The sequence below is a fragment of the Ovis canadensis genome, chromosome 1 (assembly GCF_042477335.2).
Source record: "Ovis canadensis isolate MfBH-ARS-UI-01 breed Bighorn chromosome 1, ARS-UI_OviCan_v2, whole genome shotgun sequence".
Taxonomy (NCBI): Eukaryota; Metazoa; Chordata; class Mammalia; order Artiodactyla; family Bovidae; genus Ovis; species Ovis canadensis.
The window spans coordinates 189,165,867-189,187,988 of NC_091245.1; the positions used below are offsets into that span (position 1 = coordinate 189,165,867).

The following is a 22,122-nucleotide window of genomic DNA, read 5'->3' on the forward strand; positions in this document are numbered from 1 at the left end:
TTGGTACCTCTGGTGTTTCCTAATCTCTTAGAAAGACATTTGGATGAGGGCCCACCCTATCAGGCTCATTTTAGCTTAATCACCTCTTTAAAGGCTTTGTCTCAAATATGATCACATTCTGAGGAACTGGAGGGTAGGCCTTCAATGCATGAATTTGATAAGGGGAGGAGGGGAAAAGATCCAGCCCATAAAATGCACTGTATTTTAAAAGTTACTCATTAGCACCACTATATTTTAATTGTAAACATATTTCACAGTAAGAAAACGTCTTTTACTGTATTCCTAATTTTAAGGAAATATGAATAATTCTCTTATAATGATTGAGAGACAGCCAGATCAGTAAGGTCATAATGATTTTTTTAAGTTTTAGTTCAATCCATTTTTTAACTCAATAAATTTTTACACAGATTGGATAGCTAATACATGGCATGTATTCCTCAAATATTTAAGGTAAAAATCAAACCCCTGTATACTCAAGCGTACAACTGTGAGTGAAAGACAATTTTCTAGTAAGAGATATTCTAAAAAATATGGTTTTCTATGCCACAAGCATAGAAATAAACAAGTCTCTGGAACGAATTTAATGAATCAGTACCATAGGCAAGTTCAACATTCTTAGCAAATAGACTTAGACTTGAAATGATGGGAAAAAGTGAGTAGAGATTTAACTTAATATTTGGGCATCTGGTTCATAAATATTTGCAAACCTCCTTAAAGAGAGATAATGGGAAGCCATCTTCTCCAAGTTTCTATGTCAGCCTTCTTTCAAGACTTTGGTTATTATATCAGCATCATTTTATCATGTTAACAAATGTACCACACCAACACAAGGTGCTAATACCAGAGGAGAGGATAAAGAGGGCATATGGGAACTGTCTCTACCATATACTCAATTCTCTGTAAAACCTAAGACTGCTCTAAAAAAAAATTAAGTCTACAAACTTAAAAAAGCAGTACCTGTAAGGCAGAAAACTGAGTCCAGGTTCAGATTTGTCTTATAGTTAACCACTGAAAGAGAAAAGGCCTAATTGGAAGGCATAATTTATGACAATGAAAAGAAAAAGGATGGAGTTCCACAGAGAAGACAGAAAGCCAATTCAGATTTAAAGTAGAAAGCCCATCCTCTCCTCTCTCACGTCCCACTTCCTGACTCCGTCTTCGCCTTCTCCCAGGACCTACTCTGCATCACATCCCTGTCCCACTCGTCTCTGTCCTACTGTAGTGCTCTAGATTGTGGGGACCATTTTAAAAGGTGTGGAATTAGAGGCCTTTCCATCTTTCATAGTCAGTGCTCAAGTGGGTGACATGCTTTTAGGCCCTGTATGGGTTTTCCTGTCAAAACATTGTTAAATTACCTTTTATCAGATGGCCTAGAAAAATTTCTGAGTCTAGCATTTCCTGAAAATACAATCCATTTTGAAATGTATTCATCCAATTTTTCAACATGTTTCCCAAGCTCATACTAATTAATTAGACATTGGGCATGCAATAGTGATCAGGACACAGAATGATTTTTATTCTGAATATTTGCAGGGAAGAACTAAAGTAACCAAAAAATTACAGTAAGGGAAGTAAACAATACTGTGGCAGCATGGGAGGGGGATTTGGGGAAGACCTCTCTCACAAAGCCTCTGTCTGAAATGGGAACAGGTTTAGAAGGGAACCCAGTACTGATATTTAAGAGAAATTCAGAAAAGCATAAAAACCTAGAGGAAGCACAGTTGAGTCAGTTCTAATGAGGTGGAAGAACTAGAGCCTATAATACAGAGTGAAGTAAGTCAGAAAGAGAAAACAAGTATCATACATTAACACATATGTATGGACTCTAGAAAGATGGTACTGATGAACCTATTTGCAGGGCAGCAATGGAGACACGGAACAGACTTGTGGATCCAGTAGGGGAAGGAGAGAATGGGACAAATTGAGAGAGTAGCATGGAAACATATACATCACCATATGTAAAGTAGATAGCCAGTGGGAATTTGCCATATGACTCAGGGAGCTCAAACCATTGCTCTGTGACAACCGAGAGAGGTGGGATGGGGTGGGGCATGGAGGGAGGCTCTAGAGGGAGGGAGGGGAAATATTTATACCTATGGCTGATTCATGTTGATGTATGGCAGAAACCAATACAATATTGTAAAGCAGTTATCCTCTAATTAAACAGATTTTTAAAAGGAGACCCCCCCCCCAAAAAAAGAAAAACAACAACTTAGGGGGTAAAAAGAGCATGACATAGCTAAAACTTAGAGCTATAATGGTGCTGAGGCTGGAAAAACAGGCAGGGGAATAGAGGACCTTAAGACCACGATAAGGAGCTGGAAGAGACTTCCTAGATCTCTGGGGGGGTTTTGTTGTTGTGTACAAAGATTGTGATATGGTATGCTTTTTTCCTCTAAAATACTAGTGGTTAAATTTTGTAACTGTTAAAAAAAAATGTAATTGTAAAAACTCCAAATACAGAGGAAGGTAAATGAAAATTCTGCCATGAGCAAACTCTCTCCCTTGTCTGTCCCATCTCCACCCCCCATACTTCTGCCCCTAGGAATTTTACTCTCCAACAGTAATTCTGTGAGAAGTTTGCTGAGATTCTAACTTTAAAGCTCCTTTATTGAAGTATAATTGACATACAAAAAATATACATGTTTATTTATGCAACTTGATGAGTCTGGAGATAAGTAAACATCCATGAAACTATTAACCACAATCTATGCCAAAAACATACTCATCACTTCCAACAGGTTCCTACCCCTGTAATTCTGAGACTCATTTTAAATTTTATCTCATTTCTATGTAATACTTTGTGCTATCTGCTAACAAATTATTCTCTAATGATCAGTTCTGCCACATGACATGCCTATCACCGATTTGTAAAAAAAATTATTCTCATGCTTCAATATCAAACTCAAGCTCATGATTAAACTGAAGATTCTCCATAATAAATTCATTCTCTTTACCCCTGAACTGTTTCTTCTTTCTCTTCTCCTCATTTGTTAATAGTTCCACAATACTTAATGGCCTCCATCACTTCCATTTCTTTTATGATTCCTTTTACTTACTCTGCCTCTGTACTAGTCTTAATTCCAGTACTGTCTTCATCTCCTGATTTTTATGCACCATATTCTGATACCTTCAATTATCCATAGAAGCAATTTCTTGGAAATCAATGATCTCTAAAAGCTCAGCCTTGTTCTACCTCTTTAATCTGATTTCTTGCTACTTTCCAGCACCAGTTCCCTGGTCCAGCCATCTTATTTCTTCTCTTCCCATTTCTCTTTGCCACCTGTCAATCATCTATCATTGTTAGATGTCATATGAACCTTTATATTTGTTGTCAAAATTTTGGAAAACTGTTATCAAGTTTCTTGGGAGCTATAAGATTTGAAGGAATTAGAATAATTTTCTACAGACTAGCTTTTAGCTCTATCCATTTTAAATTTCAAATCTTGTTTGTTCTACATTATTTATTTCTATTGTTGACATAATATATAATTTGTAATATGCTCTTCAGCCCTGCACTTTCATGTCAGATTAATGCTGAGTTGTATCACGGTAGTAGGAGTTTTCCTGGGAGCCATCGCTATACCTAGAAGGAGAGCAGCAACATAGACATGGTAGTGACAGTGAATCGTCTATTAATACCTAAATCTACTAACCTCAAACTAAATGTATCTCCATCTTTTCTCCTCTTTTGGTATACTGAGGATATGTCTCTAACTTACTAATTCAGTTTTTGATTATGAATTATATAAGCTTAGATATGTTTTCATATGTGTATTCTCAACACTGTAAAAGTATATCAGAGATTATCTTCTTACCTTTTTAACTGTTATTTTTCTTACCATATTCTTATTTTGTCCTTTGCCTGCTGATAGAAATATCTCATAGACTTACCCTCTACTCTAGACTTCCTAGCCTACTCCCTATGTCGGACTTACTTGCCAGCATTTAATTCCTTTAAAATCCAGCTATCTGATGAAGAACAATTAAATTAATTTATGCAAATGTACAGATGAACAAATGTGCTCTCAAGATACAGTATGAAGCTAGTTAATAGGCTTTGTCTGGAAATTAATTAGTTAAAATGAGAAGGATATGGTTTTTAAACTCAAGTCTAAACCTTGATAAGAAAATTTCATCACCTGATTTCTATGCACCATATTCAGTTAGGGCCTTTCCATATAAGACATATATATTTTAAAAATATTTGTGAAATTCATACATTATATCTTACACACTTCATTAAAAACAGATACAATAAAAATTTAGTTTAAATGTAATGATTGTATTTGACTGAACAAGTAAAATCACAGACTAATACAGAAAAACATACTCTCCACTTGCACCAGCTCTATTTGTTGTTTACAATTCTTATTACTAGTTATACTGAATGTGTTTATAGCAATTCTATTTTTTCCTAAGTAAATTGTACTGTCACTTGAAACTGCTGAGTATAAAGTATGAAATCTGAGTCTTTAACAGCTAGACACATGGAAACTATTGATTTTTAGATATTAAAAAAAGCAAAATAAAATGCTCTCCAAAAACAAATGAAATCTCACATACCATTTTGTCACATGCTATTGTCATGAATTCAAACTTTTTCCGGAATTTCTTTTATGGAGAGATTAAATGAACATATCTCTCTGTGAAAATCGAATGATCTAGATATATAGTTGTTTATAATACAGTAGGATAACCTAGAAGAAATGGATAAACCCCTAACGACATACAAATATCAAGACTGAATCATGAAGAAACAGAAACTCTGAATAGACCTGTAACATTATAATAATGATATTTGATCAGTAATAATAATTTAAAAAAACACTCAACAAAGAAAAGCCCACTTCTCTCTTTTAAAGGATTTCTTTCACATTAACTTATCTTGGCTGTCTGGACAACAAATTCTCATCAACAATATGGAAATGTGAACTAAAGCACGAAATCACTGCATTTTAGAGTGACAGAGCACCTAGAGATCTATTCCAGAAGTCATCATTTTAATCTGTGTCAGACCCACTTGAAGGGTTATAGCATAGACTGTAACAGTCTGGCTCCATTCCCAGAGTTTCTAATTCAGTTGGTCTGGGGTGGAGTCTGAGAAATTGTTTAACAAGCCACAAGTGATACTAATGCAAATGAATTTTGCATGCTGGGATGAAAAAACAGCTCTTCCTCCTGGGTTTTTCCTTTGGGTCTCCTTCTCCTTTACTTTCACACAACTACCAAGCTCACAACACTTCTGAAACCAGATAAGTGGAGGCCTTCTCCACAAACAAGTCTCTGAGATACCACCTGAGTATTCCATAGTTTGACTGAATTTGGACACTGTCCACATGGAGATGGTCCCACAGGGAAATGGCTCTGTAACCCACCCTGCTTCAGATGACAAGTCAAGGTTGTCATCTATTCTTCTGACCAAGACCTGAGGCTTCCACAGCCTCTAGTTCAATCAGTTTTCTAGAGCCACTCACAGAACCTCAGAAAAACTTTTACTTACTGTTTAGCAGTTTCTTATAACAGGATATAGCTGAACATCTGATGGATGAGATGCACAGGGCAAGGAATGTAGGGAGGTCCATGAAGCTACCCCTTCCATGCCTTCTCCAGGACTGTCACTCTCCCCACACTGCTACCTGCTCCTTAACCCGGAAGCTCTTCAAACCACCACCACCCCACCTTTGGGTTTTTATATGGTTTCCTTACACAGATGTGGTTAATTAAACCAATGGTGATTGAATTCAATCTCCAGCTTGTCTCTCTGCCCCAGAGGTTGGGGTAGAGCTGAAAGTGTTAACCTTGTAATCACCTGGTTGGTTCCCCTGGCAACCAGCCCCCAACCTTAGGTAAGACTCCAAAATCACCTTATTAACATAATGAAAGACACCTGTATTGTTCTTGTCAGGCAATTTCAAAGATTTTAGGAGCACTGTACCAGAAACAGGGACAAAGACCAAATACATACTTATCATAAGTCATAACATCATGCATGTATAATATGGTTAATCACAATCCTGGTCCATAAATTTAATTCTGCTTCCCAGGTGGCTCAGTGGTAAAGAATCAGCCTGCCAGTGAAGGAGATACAGGAGACATAGGTTTGATCCCTCAGTCGGGACGATCGTCTGGAGAAGGAAATGGCAACCCACTCCAGTATTCTTGCCTGGGAAATCCCATGAACAGAGGAGCCTCATGGACTACAGTCCATGGGTTGCAAAGAGTCAGACACGACTGAGCACACACACAAACATGCACAGGGAAAACTTAGACCTTGTATAAAACTAATGAAAAGGATATAATCAAAGCATTTTTTACCACAAATTAGGAAACAAGGCAGATATTTGGGCAAGGCAACTTATTAAGAAACAGTTATTTTGATACTGACAGCTTTGTAAGCATCAGGTGTAAGGAAAATGGCTTCCAAAATGTAGATTTCTTGTGTTTTTTTAACCTATTTTAGGCTAAATTGAGGGTGTTGTTAATATCTACTTCAGAAAGTTTTTCCATGGTGTGCAGCAATGGAAATATGGGAGCTTTTTTTTTTTTTGGAATAGAAGGATCACTCCTAGATGAATACTAATTAAATCACTCATCATGCCCTTGGCAGATATTTTTCTTCTTGGTAGGCTGAGAGCTGGTCTTTCATACCTTGACCCGCAGATTAAAGCACCTGAGCCCCTGCTCCCGTATCCCTGTCAGACATTTACAGGCTTCTTGGTTTTAAAAGTGGGTTTAAAAACACAACTGAGATGTTAAAGCATCTAAACATGTTACTTTGAATTTTATAAATTTTTGATACTTTATGAAGTATTTTCTAAATGCAATGTATTTGTATAACACCCTTTCCAAGTCTCTGGTACATGTACACTCTTGAGATATGCCAGCCTGGGATAGCTTCCTTATTCTCTCTACATGTGTGCTCAGTCACTCGATCGTGTCCAACTCTTTGCAACCCCGTGGATTGTAGCCCTCCAGGCTCATCTGTGGAATTTTCCAGGCAAGGATACTGGAGTGAGTTTCCATGCCCTCCTCCATTACTCTCTACACAATGTCAAAGGACAAAGGAAAGAAAAGGCTGCTCAGGCACTGCTTAGGGAAGAGTCTGGAAGTGTCCAAATGTCAATCTATCCCAAGTTACCTCCTAAGCCTTTGCAGTATCCAATCTCTGGGACTGGTAAAAAATCACCCATAGGTAATAATCTGGCATGGATGTTCAACCTTGGAGAATCCAGGTGAGTAAACCATTTTTCTGTATAAAAGATGCATAAGCCTTGAGTAAACACCAAATTCAGTTTGTTTTTTAAAAAATTACAATAAAAATTGCTAGCATGAACCAGATATTTAAATTTCATGAAGTATTCTGAGTATTCATTTTCAGAAGAAGAGAAAATAGTATTTTCTAGTGAATGAGTCTATAAAGGAGTGGAATCAGATGGCATGGTTATCTTTTCAGTTGAAGTTATTCAGTAAATTAAAATTACAAATTTTCTGAAATTTGTTTAAAAAAATAAAAGTATTTTAATGAAGGTAATGACAACCCACTCCAGTACTCTTGCCTGGAAAATCCCACGGACAGAGAAGCCTGGTAGCCTGCAGTCCATGGGGTCGCTAGGAGTCAGACACAACTGAGCGACTTCACTTTCACTTTCATGCATTGGAGAAGGAAATGGCAACCCACTCCAGTATTCTTGCCTGGAGAATCCCAGGGACTGGGGAGTCTGGTGGGCTGCCGTCCATGGGGTCGCACAGAGTTGGACACAACTGAAGTGACTTAGCAGCAGCAGCAGCAGTATAGTATAGTGAAATGATACTGGATTAGGAATTAGGAAACTTGAGTTCCAGTCCAGGCTCAGTCACTAATTTGTTATGTGTCTTAGCCCAAAACTCATCTTTCTGGATCTGTTTTATTAATATAATGAAAGGATTTGATGAGTTGATGTCTTAGACTCCTTTTAGCATTTACCTGTTATGATTCCAAGTTATTGCAGCTGATAAATTCACAAATTACTGATTTATGTGTAATACGGCAATATTATGACACTATAAATATAAATTACCATAATATAAAAGAAAACATTTATCACCCATAGATGAATAGCACCTGTTTTAGAAAGAATTTCATGTGCCAGTGATGTGGAATTGTTTTTATAGGTACATTCCTCTCATTGAAAGGAGCTGTCCTAACATTCTCCTGTATGGACCGAACTGGTGGGTTAATGCAACCACCATACGAAGTTTGGAGGGATCCAAACAACATAGATGAAAATGAGAAATCCTGGAGAAGGAAACTGGTCATGAACTGCCCCTCTCCATCCCAAGAAACAGGAGATCATCAGTATACAATAATCTGCTCAGAGAAACAAGCTAAAGTCTTCTCACTGCCTTCTCAGACTTGCCTCTATGTTCATAACATCACAGAAACATCTTTTATACTGCAAGCAGATGTGGTGGTCATGTGTAACAGTGCCTGCTTGGCATGCTTCTGTGCCAATGGGCATATCATGATAATGAGGTATGTGCTGTCTTTATAAATTATCTGGTAATCATAACAGTGCAAACAAGGTAAAATTATACAAAGTACATGTGTAAAATGCAAGATAAATTAAGAAGCAACCTGAGATCATTGTTTCATTATGTTTGTGAATGTTTTATTGCTCAACAATTTGAGGAGAGTTTATTTTAGGTTTTATTTGTTTGCTAAAAATGCTTTGCACTGTGAATGAAATATACGTTAACTGCCATCAAGGAATCTAAGGAAAGAGTAATTCTCCAGTCATTCACACATTCATTCAACATTTACTGAGCACCTATCTCCCAGATGCTATGCTAGGCACAGGATATATGAAGATGAATAAACCACAAGGAAAAGAAATGAACTGTTACCTTTACTATGTTTCATAGTACACACAAGAATTTTCTATACAGAACTTAATTTTATCCTTATAACTTCTCTAGGACATAAGAAATGGAGTATTATCTGCTTCCTCTATTTTACATGTTAATAAATTTGAATGAGGTTGCAAGTCTAGGAAAAAGTGAGATCAACACTGAACAGTATACTAAAAATCATCCCTTTATTTTAACTTGCTATAGGCTATACATTAAGAAATACACATGGAGGAAGAGTTTGGGGTGGACTTTTGAACTGAAGTCATAGCTATATTGATGGCTAGGTAGAACCAGATGTGAGGGAAATTTTCTGAATGTAAAACCATAAAAGATAATGGAGGTCGTTAAATCTCAGGGTAAGAAGAGAACTTAAACGTGAAAATTTTTTGTCATGAACTTGGATAATAGTGATGTCATTAATAGATAAGAAAGTCAGGAGAATTTGGAGAAAATAAGTCTGAGAATGAATACTTGGAATATGAGGTGTTTATATGCCAGCTTGAATAAGTTTAGCAAGCAATTTACAGTCTAGACTCTTAAAAAATAGAGGTGGAAGATTCAGCTCTGGAAATCATCTATGTAAATGCATTAGTGAAAGTTTTGTCAGTGAATGAAATCATCAAAGAAGATAGCAGTAAAAAAGAGGAGAAAGAGACTGATCTGGGGACAAAAATTGAGGGAAGGGGATGCATATGAATACATCTATATAGTGGCAGAAAGAAAGAAAATCCAGCAAAGGAGATTGAGAAGCAGTCATCAGAGAGCTAGAAAAAGGATCACAGTAACATAACTTCATGAAAAGGATAGAAGAGTATTAAAACAAAAAAAAAGGACAGACAACTACTAAAATGATTATCAAGAGTTAGAACAGAAAGATCAAAGAATTTGGGGCCAAAAAAAAACACTAGATGTAGATGTTGATGATATTTGAGAAAGCAAATCTTAGGAGCACAGTGAAGATAAGACTGAATTTCAAGGGAGGCAAGAAGAAAGGCAGAGACACAGATCAGGGATTGACAGACTATAACCCACGCAATATCCACTCTACCCTCCACCCAATATGACACTGTATACAGGCCTGCAAGGTAAGAATGGTTTTTACATTTTCAAATTGTTGAAAAAAGCAGAGAAGAATATTTCATGATATGTGGAAAGTATATGAAATTCACATCTCAAATGTTCATAAAGGTTTGGGGAACACAACCACACCACTTGCTGATATATTGCCTACAAGAGCGAGCGTGTACACAACAGGCAGGAGCTGAGTAGTTGTACCCAAGGCCACATGGCCTACAAACCATTTTGTTTACTATCTGACTCTTTAAAAATAAAGTTTGCCAGTTCCTGAGACAGAGTTCTTTTGGGAAATTTTGATAAAAAGAAAGATGAGAGATAGGAAAGTAATTCAAGAGCAAAACTGGGATTTTGAGAGTGTTTTTATTGTTATATTTTCTTTAATAGGGGAGACATGAGTAGACTTATAAGCCAAAGAGAGGTAGTTAGTGGAGACAGTTTTGAAAAAATAAAAATAAAAACAATCATTTACAGTCTGCTCATTCTCTGATATGTTTCTTATTCTTTATCTGATTTCTTTTCTCAAATTCTTTTTAGAGATTTCTGAAGAGGGTCATTCCAGTCTTGTTTGTAAATAATGACTTAACTCCTAGACACGCCTTAGTTTAGAAGGGAAAAAAAAAAAAACCTGTGTGTACACTCCCGTAAGCTCACATTTAGTCACTCAAAATTTTTCTTTTAAATTCAAAGACATCACAATGTTGTCACAATTGAAATTTTAGCTTGATAGTGATTTTAGCTTGACAGTGATAGTGAGAATTCCAGAAAAAGATCTGCTTCACTGACTACTCTAAAGCCTTTGACTATGTGGATCACAACAAACAGTGGAAAATTCTTCAAAAGACAGGAATAGCAGACCACCTCACCTGCCTCCTGAGAAACCTGTATGCTGGTCAAGAAGCAACAGTTAGAACCAGACATGAACTAGCAGAATGGTTCAAAATTGGGAAAGGAGTACGTCAAGGTGGTGTATTGTCACCCTGCTTACATGCAGAGTACATCAAGAGAAATGCCACGCTGGATGAAGCACAAGCTGGAATCAAGACTGCGAGGAGAAATATCAACAATCTCAGATATGCAGATGATACTGGCAGAGAGTGAAGAGGAACTAAAGAGACTTTTGATGAAGGTGAAAGAGGAAAGTAAAAAAACCTAGTTTAAAACTCAACATTCAAAAAACTAAGATCATAGCACCCAGTGCCATCACTTCATGGAAAATAGATGGGGGAAAAATGGGAATAGTGGCAGATTTTATTTTCTTGGGCTCCAAAATCACTGTGGACAATGACTGCAGCTATGAAATTAAAAGATGCTTGCTCACTGGAAGAAAAGCTATGACAAATCTAGACAGTATATTAAAAAGCAGAGACATCGCTTTGCTAACAAAGGTCTATAGTCAAAGCTACGGTTTTTCCAGTAGTCATGTATGGATGTGAAAGTTGGACCATAAAGAAGGCTGAGCCTTAGAATTGATGCTTTCGAACTGTGGTGCTGGAGAGGACTCTTGAGAGTCCCTTGGACAGCAGGATATCAACACAGGGAATCCTAAAGGAAATCAATGCTGAATATTCATTGGAAGGACTGATGCTGAAGCAGAAGCTCCAATATTTTGACCATCCAGTGGGAAGAGCTGACTCATTGGAAAAGATGCTGATGCTGGGAAAGATTGAGGGCAGGACAAGGAGGCGACAGGATGAGATGGTTGGATGGCATCACCGACTCAACAGACATGAGTCTGAGCAAACTCCAGGAGATAGTGAAGGTCAGGGGAGCCTGGCGTGCTGCAGTCCAACAGGTTGCAAAGATTCAGAAACAACTGAGTGACTGAACAACAGCTAATCAGTAAGACACCTGAGATGTAGTATTCATTTGGATGTGCAAATTCTGATCTATTGTTTATAACTAATTCTGAAACAGTCCTAGTCATTAATCACCCCTTCAGTATAGGTGCCGTAAGTCATAGGTGATTTTCATTTTCTTTATATAGAGGAAGTAAAGGAATGGGGAGGAAAGCCACTCCATTCCCAGGCATAGTGAACTAGACACACATCAGTGTATAACCTCAGACCCAGGAATTTTGCCTTAAAAGGAGACAATGGAGCAAGTATGCAGGCAGCCACTTTCTAGTTAGAGTGTTTCTGCCATAATAAAAGATTACAACAGTAGGAACCTGTGAAATTCTACACAAAGCATTTTGAAATTGCTGGCCAGTGCATTTAATCCAGCCTTCAAGGATATCTGCTAAGTATCTGTGTGGATTATAATAGAACTGTACCATAATTTTTTGTGAAAATTTGATTTTACATGAAGTTCTAGTTTACTACCGTTGAGACTTCAAGATAAAAAGAAACAACCATAAAATAGTAGTATAAAAATTACTGTTTCATGTAAAGATTGCTCTATTTTATATACAGAAATTAAAAGCTTCTAACAACTTGATATTGAAATGTGGATTTGGTTTTTTCCATTCAGCCTACCTAGTCTTCGCCCAATGTTAGATGTTAATTATTTGCCACTGACAGACATGCGGATAGCACGGACATTTTGTTTTACCAATGAAGGACAGGCATTATACCTCGTCTCTCCTACTGAAATTCAGCGGTTAACATACAGCCAAGAGATGTGTGATAATCTACAGGTAGGTCATTTATGAATAAGCATTGAACGTAGCTGTAAAAAAGAGAATGAGAGAGAGGTCTAAAAGCTCAAATATTATTAAGCTAGACAATAAACATGCCTGCCCTAGAACATGTTTTGAATATATGTTCATCCTGGTGATGCTACGAAGTTTTAGTGTGTTTCAGATATACATAGGAAAAAATAAGAAAAAAGCGGATGTGGGAAGAATGTGGAGATCATATACATCAATGGTTGTTCTCTTTATTTTATTGTTTGTTTTGCCTACAATTCAGAGTTAATAGACTTTTAAAAAGAAAAAAGAAACCTTAATTGTGGGCCATACAAAATAAATATATATCCTATAAGTTAGAAATGGGCATTTGTCTTTGATCATAGCAGTAAGCAGAGTTGAGAGACAAAATAAATATAAAAGAATTTATTTAATCTTGGATAAGTAAATGTCACAAAAATTTTAAAAGACATCCTAAGGATTTAATTGGTTTCTCTCCCTTATTTTAGAGAAAAGAAAACTAAAATTCATTACAATATAGAGGTTCAGAGTATAAGCTCTGAACTATTTAAGCTCCATTTTGCCTACTGGTATAACTTTGGCTATTTTACTTAATCTACTTGTATGTTCTACCTTGAAGCATTACTGTGAGAATTAAGAAAGAATTCCTGTAAAGCACTGAGAAGAGTGCCTAGAACATACTAAGTTTTAAAAATAAATGATAATAAATGTTATTCAACATATACTTAAGTTTTTTATATACCTAGTACTTGGCTAGGCTATAGAAGTACAATCATAAACAAGATACAAGTCCCTACCTGCTAGTGTGGAAGGAGAGAGAAATAGATAACCACAATGTTCTGGAAAATGGTTGTCTGTACATGGCTCTGACAGTGCTGGAGAGACATTAAGAGTGGACTGGGTTAATGGAGCAAAGGGGAAGGGGTAGTTAGAAAAAGGTTGTGAAGGATGAAAAGGAGCTGTCCATAGGGAATAGATGGCTGGAGGTGGGAAAGGTAATAATATTCTTGACAGAGCAGAGGCATGTGAAAGCCCCAAGGTTCAGGAAACTGCTAAGAAAGTAGAGAGTTGTGAAGTGGAGAGAGTGAAGGAGTGCTGATGGAGACTTAGTCAAGAATAGAGCTTGGAACACCTTGTAAGCACCTTAAGAAATCTGGCATTTACTCCCAGGGCAATAGGAAATCATTGAAAAGGTTTAGCAAATTTGTTTATTAAAACTAATATTCTGGTTGCAGTATGACAGCTTGTTTGGAAGAGTTAAGGCTAAAAGTAGGGAGAACAATTTGGAGGCATTATTTTTTAAATAATTAAGACCAGAAATAATAGTGGCTTGAAATAAGAGCCAACAGTGATAGAGAAAATTAGCATATTCAATGACTATAAACTGTGATCGGTTGGATTGGAGGGTTATTAGATAGAGGAGTGAAGAAAAGGAAGGAATTCATAATTATTCCTGTATTTCTGGGTTGAGGAACTAAGTAGATGGTGTAGCCATTTCCAAAGAGAAGGGATTTGGGAGGAAAAGCACGGGTCTAGGAGTAGAGATGAGGGGGGAAGATGACGACAGTCATCGTGCAAGTTCACACACAAACTGATACTAGCTCACAGATCTGACTTTGGATTGAAGTTCCTCCAAATCCATGGTTCTCCAATTTTCATCTGCTTTAGAAAGACCAAGGGCTTCCCTGGTGGCTCAGATGGTGGTGGTCTGCCCGCAATGCGGGAGACCTGGGTTCGATCCCTGTGTTGGGAAGATCCTCTGGAGAAGGAAATGGCAGCCCACTCCAGGATTCTTGCCTGGAGAATCCCATGGATGGAGGAGCCTGGCAGGCTCAATGGGGTCGCAAAGAGTTGGACTCAACTGAGTGACTAACACACACAGAAAGACCAAAGTAAGTTAAAACATTTTATAGCAAGTTAGAAAAAAGTTAGAACAAGTTAAAAATAAAGATAACCGGAGCATATCTATGTAAATTCTGATTAGTATGTGTAATAAAGCCAGTGAAGTCTGTAATCAGGATTAATCTGTAAATTAATCCTAGGGTGACTATTAGAAGACAAGAGGTCAGAAAAGTGAATATTTTAGGATGCCAGTTCTTGGAGGAGGAGAGGAAAGGAAGAAGGTGGAGGAAGAAGTGCCAGAGAGAGGGAATTAGAAACTAAGCAAAAACTGCCACAAAAACATATGGAGAACAGACTTTCCAGCCTTTTCATGACATGCTCTAACATGCCACCATGTTAGCTTTTGATCTATTAATTTATTCTTAGTCTAATGCTTTTTTCTTTAAATTTGATATAGGACATGCTGGGAGATTTGTTTACTCCTATAGAGACACCAGAAGCTCAAAACAGAGGCTTTCTCAAGGGTTTGTTTGGTGGAAGTGGACAAACATTTGACAGAGAAGAGCTCTGTGAGTAAACTCCTGATTACAAACTGTATCAAAAAACAGACGACCTCTTTCTAGATGAGGGCTTTGCTTCTATACCATGAAAATTATTTGTTTACCAAACATGAATATAACTGGTCATTTGTTTTAGAAACAGTTTAACAAAAATAGTACATGTAATTCATACAAATAATCAGTAAGCTAATAAATGTGTCATTTGCAGGTAGATCAGACCTGCAGGGCAAGGTGAAGGCACTTGGTTACTTAAATCTGAAAAAATGTTTTTGAATCTGCCTACCTTTAACTACTTCTAGGAAACAAGTTCTTTATTCAGAATTCATGGTTTACCAATGGTACAGAATAAATCACTTAAAAAATATCTACCAGAGACTCTGAAGAACAATTAAAACACAGTAAAAAGGAACATTCTCAAAGAGAAATTAAGATTTTCCAGATTCTCTGACCTACTATGTGGTCTCTACAGGTCAAAACTCCTTTTTCCTTGAATTTTTAACTATGCAAAATATCTAGCGCTTCCATAAAATGGACCAGCTATAAAAGGTAATGACATTTGATACCTGCTAAACATGGATTCGGAGAAGGCAATGGCACCCCACTCCAGTACTCTTGCCTGGAAAATCCCATGGATGGAGGAGCCTGGTGGGCTGCAGTCCATGGGGTCAAGTTGGACACAACTGAGTGACTTCACTTTCACTTTTCACTTTCCTGCATTGGAAAAGGAAAGGGCAACCCACTCCAGTGTTCTTTCCTGGAGAATCCCAGGGACAGGGGAGCCTGGTGGGCTGCCGGCTATGGGGTCGCACACAGTCGGAAGCAACTTAGCAGCAGCAGCAGCAAACATGGATTACCCTTGAAAGCATCATGCTAAATTAAAGAAGGAAGACAAAAAAGGCCACATATTGTATTATTCCTTTTGTACATAATGTTCAGAATAGACAAATCCATAGAGACAGAAAGTCAGTAGTTGCCAGGGAACAGGGCAAGGACTAATGGGTACAGAATTTCTTTGGGTGGTGATAAAAATGTTCTAAAATTGGATAGTGGTGATAGTTGCACAAGTCTGAGAATCAGTTAAAAACTACTTAACTGTACACTTACAAAGGGTGAACTGAGGAATTCCCTGGAGATACAATGGTTAGGCCTAGGTGCTTTCACTGCTGTTGCCAGGGTTTGATCCCTGGTCCAGACCTAATATCCCACAAGCTATGCACCGCAGGCAGAAAATTTTTTTAAAAAGGCGAGAGGTGGTGGTGGTGGTGATGGGGGTGGGGGTGGCAGCGGCTATGAATTTTATGATATGTGAATTATATCTCAATAAAGCTGTTATTTTAGAAAACTTAATCTAGATTCCACTCCTAATGTTACATCCTTGGGACTGCTCACTAAATTATCAAGATGGCTATTTTTCAATTTTTAAAAGTTCAGTTCAGTTCAGTCAGTCAGTCAGTTGTGTCACTCTTCGCGACCCCATGAATCGCAGCACGCCAGGCCTCCCTGTCCATCACCAGCACCCGGAGTTCACTCAGACTCACGTCCATCGAGTCGGTGATGCCATCCAGCCATCTCATCCTCTGTCGTCCCCTTCTCCTCCTGCCCCCAATCCCTCCCAGCATCAGAGTCTTTTCCAATGAGTCAACTCTTCACATGAGGTGGCCAAAGTACTGGAGTTTCAGCTTCAGCATCAGTCCTTCCAAAGAACACCCAGGACTGATCTCCTTTAGGATGGACTGGTCGGATCTCCTTGCAGTCCAAGGGGCTCTCAAGAGTCTTCCAACATCACAGTTCAAAAGCATCAATTCTTTGCTGCTCAGCTTTCTTTATAGTCCAACTCTCACATCCACACATGACTAGTGGAAAAACCATAGCCTTGACTAGACAGACCTTAGTCAGCAAAGTAATGTCTCTGCTTTTTAATATGCTGTCTAGTTTGGTCATAACTTTCCTTCCAAGGAGTAAGCATCTTTTAATTTCATGGCTGCCGTCACCCCTCTGCAGTGATTTTGGAGTCCAAAAAATAAAGTTAGCCACTGTTTCCCCATCTATTTGCCATGAAGTGATGGGACCGGATGCCATGATCTTCGTTTTCTGAATGTTGACCTTTAAGCCAACTTTTTCACTCTCCTCTTTCACTTTCATAAAGAGGCTCTTGAGTTCTTCTGTGCTTTCTGCCATAAGGGTGGTGTCATCTGCATATCTGAAGTGATTGATATTTCTTCTGGCAATCTTGATTCCAGCCTGTGCTTCACCAGCCCAGCGTTTCTCATGATGTACTCTGCCAATAAGCTAAATAAGCAGGGTGACAATATACAGCCTTGACATACTAGGAAAAGGAGTCTGTTGTTCCATGTCCAGTTCTAACTGTTGCTTCCTGACCTGCATACAGGTTTCTCAAGAGACAGGTCAGGTGGTCTGGTATTCCCATCTCTTTCAGAATTTTCCACAGTTGATTGTGATCCACACAGTCAAAGGCTGTGGCATAGTCAATAAAGCAGAAATAGATGATTTTCTGGAACTCTTGCTTTTTCCATGATCCAGCAGATGTTGGCAATTTGATCTCTGGCTCCTCTGCCTTTTCTAAAACCAGCTTGAACATCAGGAAGTTCACAGTTCACGTATTGCTGAAGCCTGGCTTGGAGAATTTTGAGCATTGTTTTACTAGCATGTGAGATGAGTGTAATTGTGTGGCAGTTTGAGCATTGTTTGGCATTGCCTTTTTTGGGGGATTGGAATGAAAACTGACCTTTTCCAGTCCTGTGGCTACTGCTGAGTTTTCCAAATTTGTTGACCTATTGAGTGCAGCACTTTCACAGCATCATCTTTTAGGATTTGAAAGAGCTCAACTGGAATTCCATCACCTCCACTAGCTTTGTTCTTAGTTATGCTTCTGAAGGCCCTCTTGACTTCACATTCCAGGATGTCTAGCTCTAGGTGAGTGATCACACCATCATGATTGGGTCGTGAAGATCTTTTTGTACAGTTCTTCTGTGTATTCTTGCCACCTCTTCTTAATATCTTCTGCTTCTGTCAGGTCCATACCATTTCTGTCCTTTATGGTGCCCATCTTTGCATAAAATGTTCTCTTGGTATCTTTAATTTTCTTGAAGAGATCTCTAGTCTTTCCCATTCTATTGTTTTCTTCTATTTCTTTGCATTGATCACTGAGGAAGGCTTTCTTATCTCTCCTTGCAGCTCTTTGGAACTCTGCATTCAAATGGGTATATCTTTCCCAAAGTTACTTCATTCAAATGAAGTAAAACTGAGTTTTATAAATGATGGTGAAATTTTAATCTTTTATAAAGTAATAAAGTTTCAACGTATGTGTATTAATGCCCGTAATGCATATATACCCCATTCTCTATATTTACACAGGCACACAAACACACACACACACACTCAGATTAAAAAAAGCAAAACACAAAAAAACTACTGAGGGCTACAAAGGCTGATAGGAAGATGAACACAGATGATTTGGGATGCCCAGCTGGGCAGAAATTTAAATAAATCATCAGGCCTGAGTTTGGAACAGACACTAATATGAGTTAAATATGAGGTCACAATAAAATTGTGAGCATACCAATGTAGTAATGTCAAGAACTGCAATTATGTCATACTGTATGAACCGCTCCCCCATATACACAATAAAACATATGGTAACAATATCTCAGTCTCTTTCATAGGCATTTTTCTTGGGTAAATGCTAACATGTCCAGATTTATATATATATCTATGATAGGAACAAATATGTTTCTCCGTGAGAATTATGACAATAAAATTCAATATAAGTACTTTGTTTGGTCATAAGCCTAACTATACTTACTTGAATTACTGAAAAAGTGTTTTAAATTGCTATTGCTTGAACTCCCAGTTGGGGAAGCTTCCGCAGGAAAAGCATCACGCAGCCTCGCACAGCACATTCCTGGACCAGGTGGTATAGAAGGGATGAAAGGTGCTGCCGGAGGGGTGATGGGAGAGCTGACTCGTGCACGGATCGCACTTGATGAGAGAGGACAGAGGCTAGGAGAGCTGGAAGAGAAAACTGCAGGCATGATGACCAGTGCAGAGGCATTTTCCAAACATGCGCACGAGGTAAGCTGCCTATGTAAATATAGGCATCTTCATCCAGTAATAACTTTAAACATTTAGGTTCTGTATAAGAGAGCCTAAACAGAGATGGCACTCTAAGCAATCACGTGTGAGAGCCAAGGTAACTGGGACCTTGCTGTATGTATTATAATTCTCCTTGGATTGGGGAGGAAAAAAGTGCTTTTTAAAAAAGTATTACATTAATATTTCTTTACCTTAGAGGATGGCTTTAAAGAAAAGTATCTATTGGTTCTGATACACTGGGTGTATCAGAGGTACTTAGGTTTATTATACGATCCCCCCTCAAGAAGGTGTGAGGGGCAGCAGAGGCTGAATTCACACATTCCTTTTTGTCTCAGTCATTAAAAATCATTTCCTGTCAGGCATATCTTTAGAGCTTGACTGGTTTGTAAAAATATCTATCTGTAGTTTATTTCACAATATAAAGGTCATTTTAGAAGTTTTGAGGTTTTGGTATGTATGATGTGCTCAACATGAGCTTCGATTAGCACTTTTAAATATTTTTTAACATCTTATGTGACTATTTTTTCTTTGCAGTTAATGCTGAAATATAAGGATAAGAAATGGTACCAATTCTAAACTTCAAAAGAAGTTATGACTGCTTTGAGAAACCATTATTCAGGGAAACCAAATTTATTCCCAGCATCAATATTCAACTGCTAGAAGCCAGTTTCTTCTACAAAATGTTCCATTACAGTCCATCTGAATTTATCATAAGGGAGACTTATCAGAGACATTGTACAATCCAAGGCTGGAATCCTGGTTAAAATCCCAAGATATGGCTGAATTTGCCTTTTCCCACATGGAATGGAGCTATCATCTTGGCATGTCGTTTGCTAAGGATTTACATTTAGGAACTACGGGGAGTCCTTCTGATTTGAAAAAATCCTGTACAAACAAAAAGCATTAATGCACTTAATGAAACAAAATGCATGATAAATTAACATCTTAAGAGGAAAAGAAAAAAGCATGTTGTGACAGAAGAAAAAAAAGATTTATGGTAAACTATTTTTATAAATTGGGCCACACCTGACAATTTAAAAAAAATCTGTTAGAAGATATAAGTGCATTTCAAGTACATTTGCGATACCCAGCTGACAAAGCAAACAAAACCAGAGTTTTCTTGTCATCTCTAACTTTCATTATATACTAGGACATTATTGAATTCTTATGTCAAGAGTCTGATTAACATTGTTTTCTCTCCATAAAATATTTTACATTATTCACAGTTCTCAATCATAATCAAATATAGCCAGTACAGTAAATTATTCCTAACACAATTATTTCCATCACCTTCAGAACAAGTTGCTATTTTTAGTCACAACCAATGCAGGGTTGGGTCACCCTGTATTTGTTCAGCTTGGCTTATACTCTGCAGGGGAGTTGACAATAGGTTTGGGGAAACTAGACTCACAAGAACAATGCAGTTAGCTTTGAGAACTGATTCCACACACTCTGGTTTCAGTTTCTAAAGTGATATATTTTTAATGTTCCATTTGTATCCTTGTCTGCCGATTACACAGTATATTACTGTTTAGTCCCGGTGGGGTCTTCAATTCAAAGGTGCTCTTGCAGCCTGATACTCACAGACCAAACTGGTCATTCTCTAGTCTGATTCAGTAAAACCTCAGTTAATGTTTTAGGAAAGGGATTCTGTCATTTCTGATTAACAAGGGCTTTCATTAGAAATTGCTTTTCGGTTCAGTATTTATTACCAGGTTATAAAATGTGGTGGTGTTTTTGCTAGCTTGGGTTTAGTCACCACTATGGATGACAGAAACACATAGAGAGTGTAATGATACAAAATCAATACTTTTGTCACTCAATTGGCTAAATAACATAAGCTACAGGATTATGTCAACAGATACCAAACACCTATTCCTTATTAAGAACTCTTCTAAAAGTGGAAGAAAGAATATCCTTAATATGATAAAAGATATCTATCAGAACAAAGATATAGTAGAGGCCAACAAGACAAGACACCTGCTACCATTATTTAACATGATTCTGGAAGTCAGGTCATAGGAAATGCAGATTCTGGGACCCATCCAATAATATGTATGTTTTTCTTTCAGAAAGAATCTTTTCAAAGAAAATTAATGGGTTCGGCTCATTGAATTTTGGTTAATCAGGGTCTTAATAGACTTACATTGTGTTTCTTCAGAATTCTCCATTTTCCTTAAGTCCAGGATCTTTTATTAGCCAAAAATAGTATTTGGGCTTTTTTTTTTTTTTTTTTTTTTTTTAGTTTTTAAACTTCTGGTGAATTTTGTTTTAAGAGCCATTTCTTTAATGTTCTCAGTAATTTTGACAAGAGCAAATTAATTTTGAGAAAGAAAACAAATACAGAATATTTTAAAGCATACCAAAAAAAAAAAAAAAACCAGAAAGGACAAAATAGCATTTCACAGAAGTGCTTAAAACTCTGACCTTAATGAATAGACCAGAAGTTTATAACTGGCACATCAATTAGAAGTAAGGTGCTTCTGAAATGCTTGAAAAGAGGTTCTTTTTGTCTTTCAATATAGTTTTTATAAACCCTTTCTTAATGTAAGGGTGACTTCATCCCACAAACTTGTGATTAGTGGAATACAAATTAATGAGGTTTTACTGTATCAAAATTATTTTTATAATTCAAAGAGATAGCAATAACAAGAATGTGATATGGACGTGATTTTTCTCTTTGAACATTTCTGTTCTGTTGTACTGACCTTAGCACACGCGCGCACAGACACACACATACATACTACTACCACCACCTAATCATCACCATCATCTTTGGAAAACAACTACTGTTGATGCATGGAATACTTTACATCTCTCTTCTCTACTATTTAACTGTCTTGCCTTTACCTTGAAACATAAGAAAAATACTCCTAGTAACTTGAACAATGATAGAGAAAATGACTCTGAGCCTTAGTTGTCATTAAATTATGTTTTGTCTGCTTAAGGTGATATCAGAAGATAAGGCTTGCCGTCTATAAGTTGACCTTA

At 37.4% G+C, this 22,122-nt stretch overlaps 1 protein-coding gene across 2 annotated transcripts in view; it reads left to right on the forward strand.

Annotated features, from left to right (window-relative positions):
• Positions 1–21,582, forward strand: part of STXBP5L (syntaxin binding protein 5L) — a 324,426-nt gene extending 302,844 nt beyond the window's left edge. For both annotated transcript variants that reach the window (XM_069554728.1, XM_069554732.1), the window contains exons 23-27: positions 8,155–8,515; positions 12,439–12,604; positions 14,916–15,027; positions 18,890–19,110; positions 19,666–21,582. In XM_069554728.1, the coding sequence (XP_069410829.1) occupies positions 8,155–8,515; positions 12,439–12,604; positions 14,916–15,027; positions 18,890–19,110; positions 19,666–19,707 (902 nt within the window). In that variant the 3' untranslated portion in view covers positions 19,708–21,582. The remainder of the gene's footprint in view (positions 1–8,154; positions 8,516–12,438; positions 12,605–14,915; positions 15,028–18,889; positions 19,111–19,665) is intronic.
• The last annotated feature ends 540 nt before the right edge of the window (positions 21,583–22,122 follow it).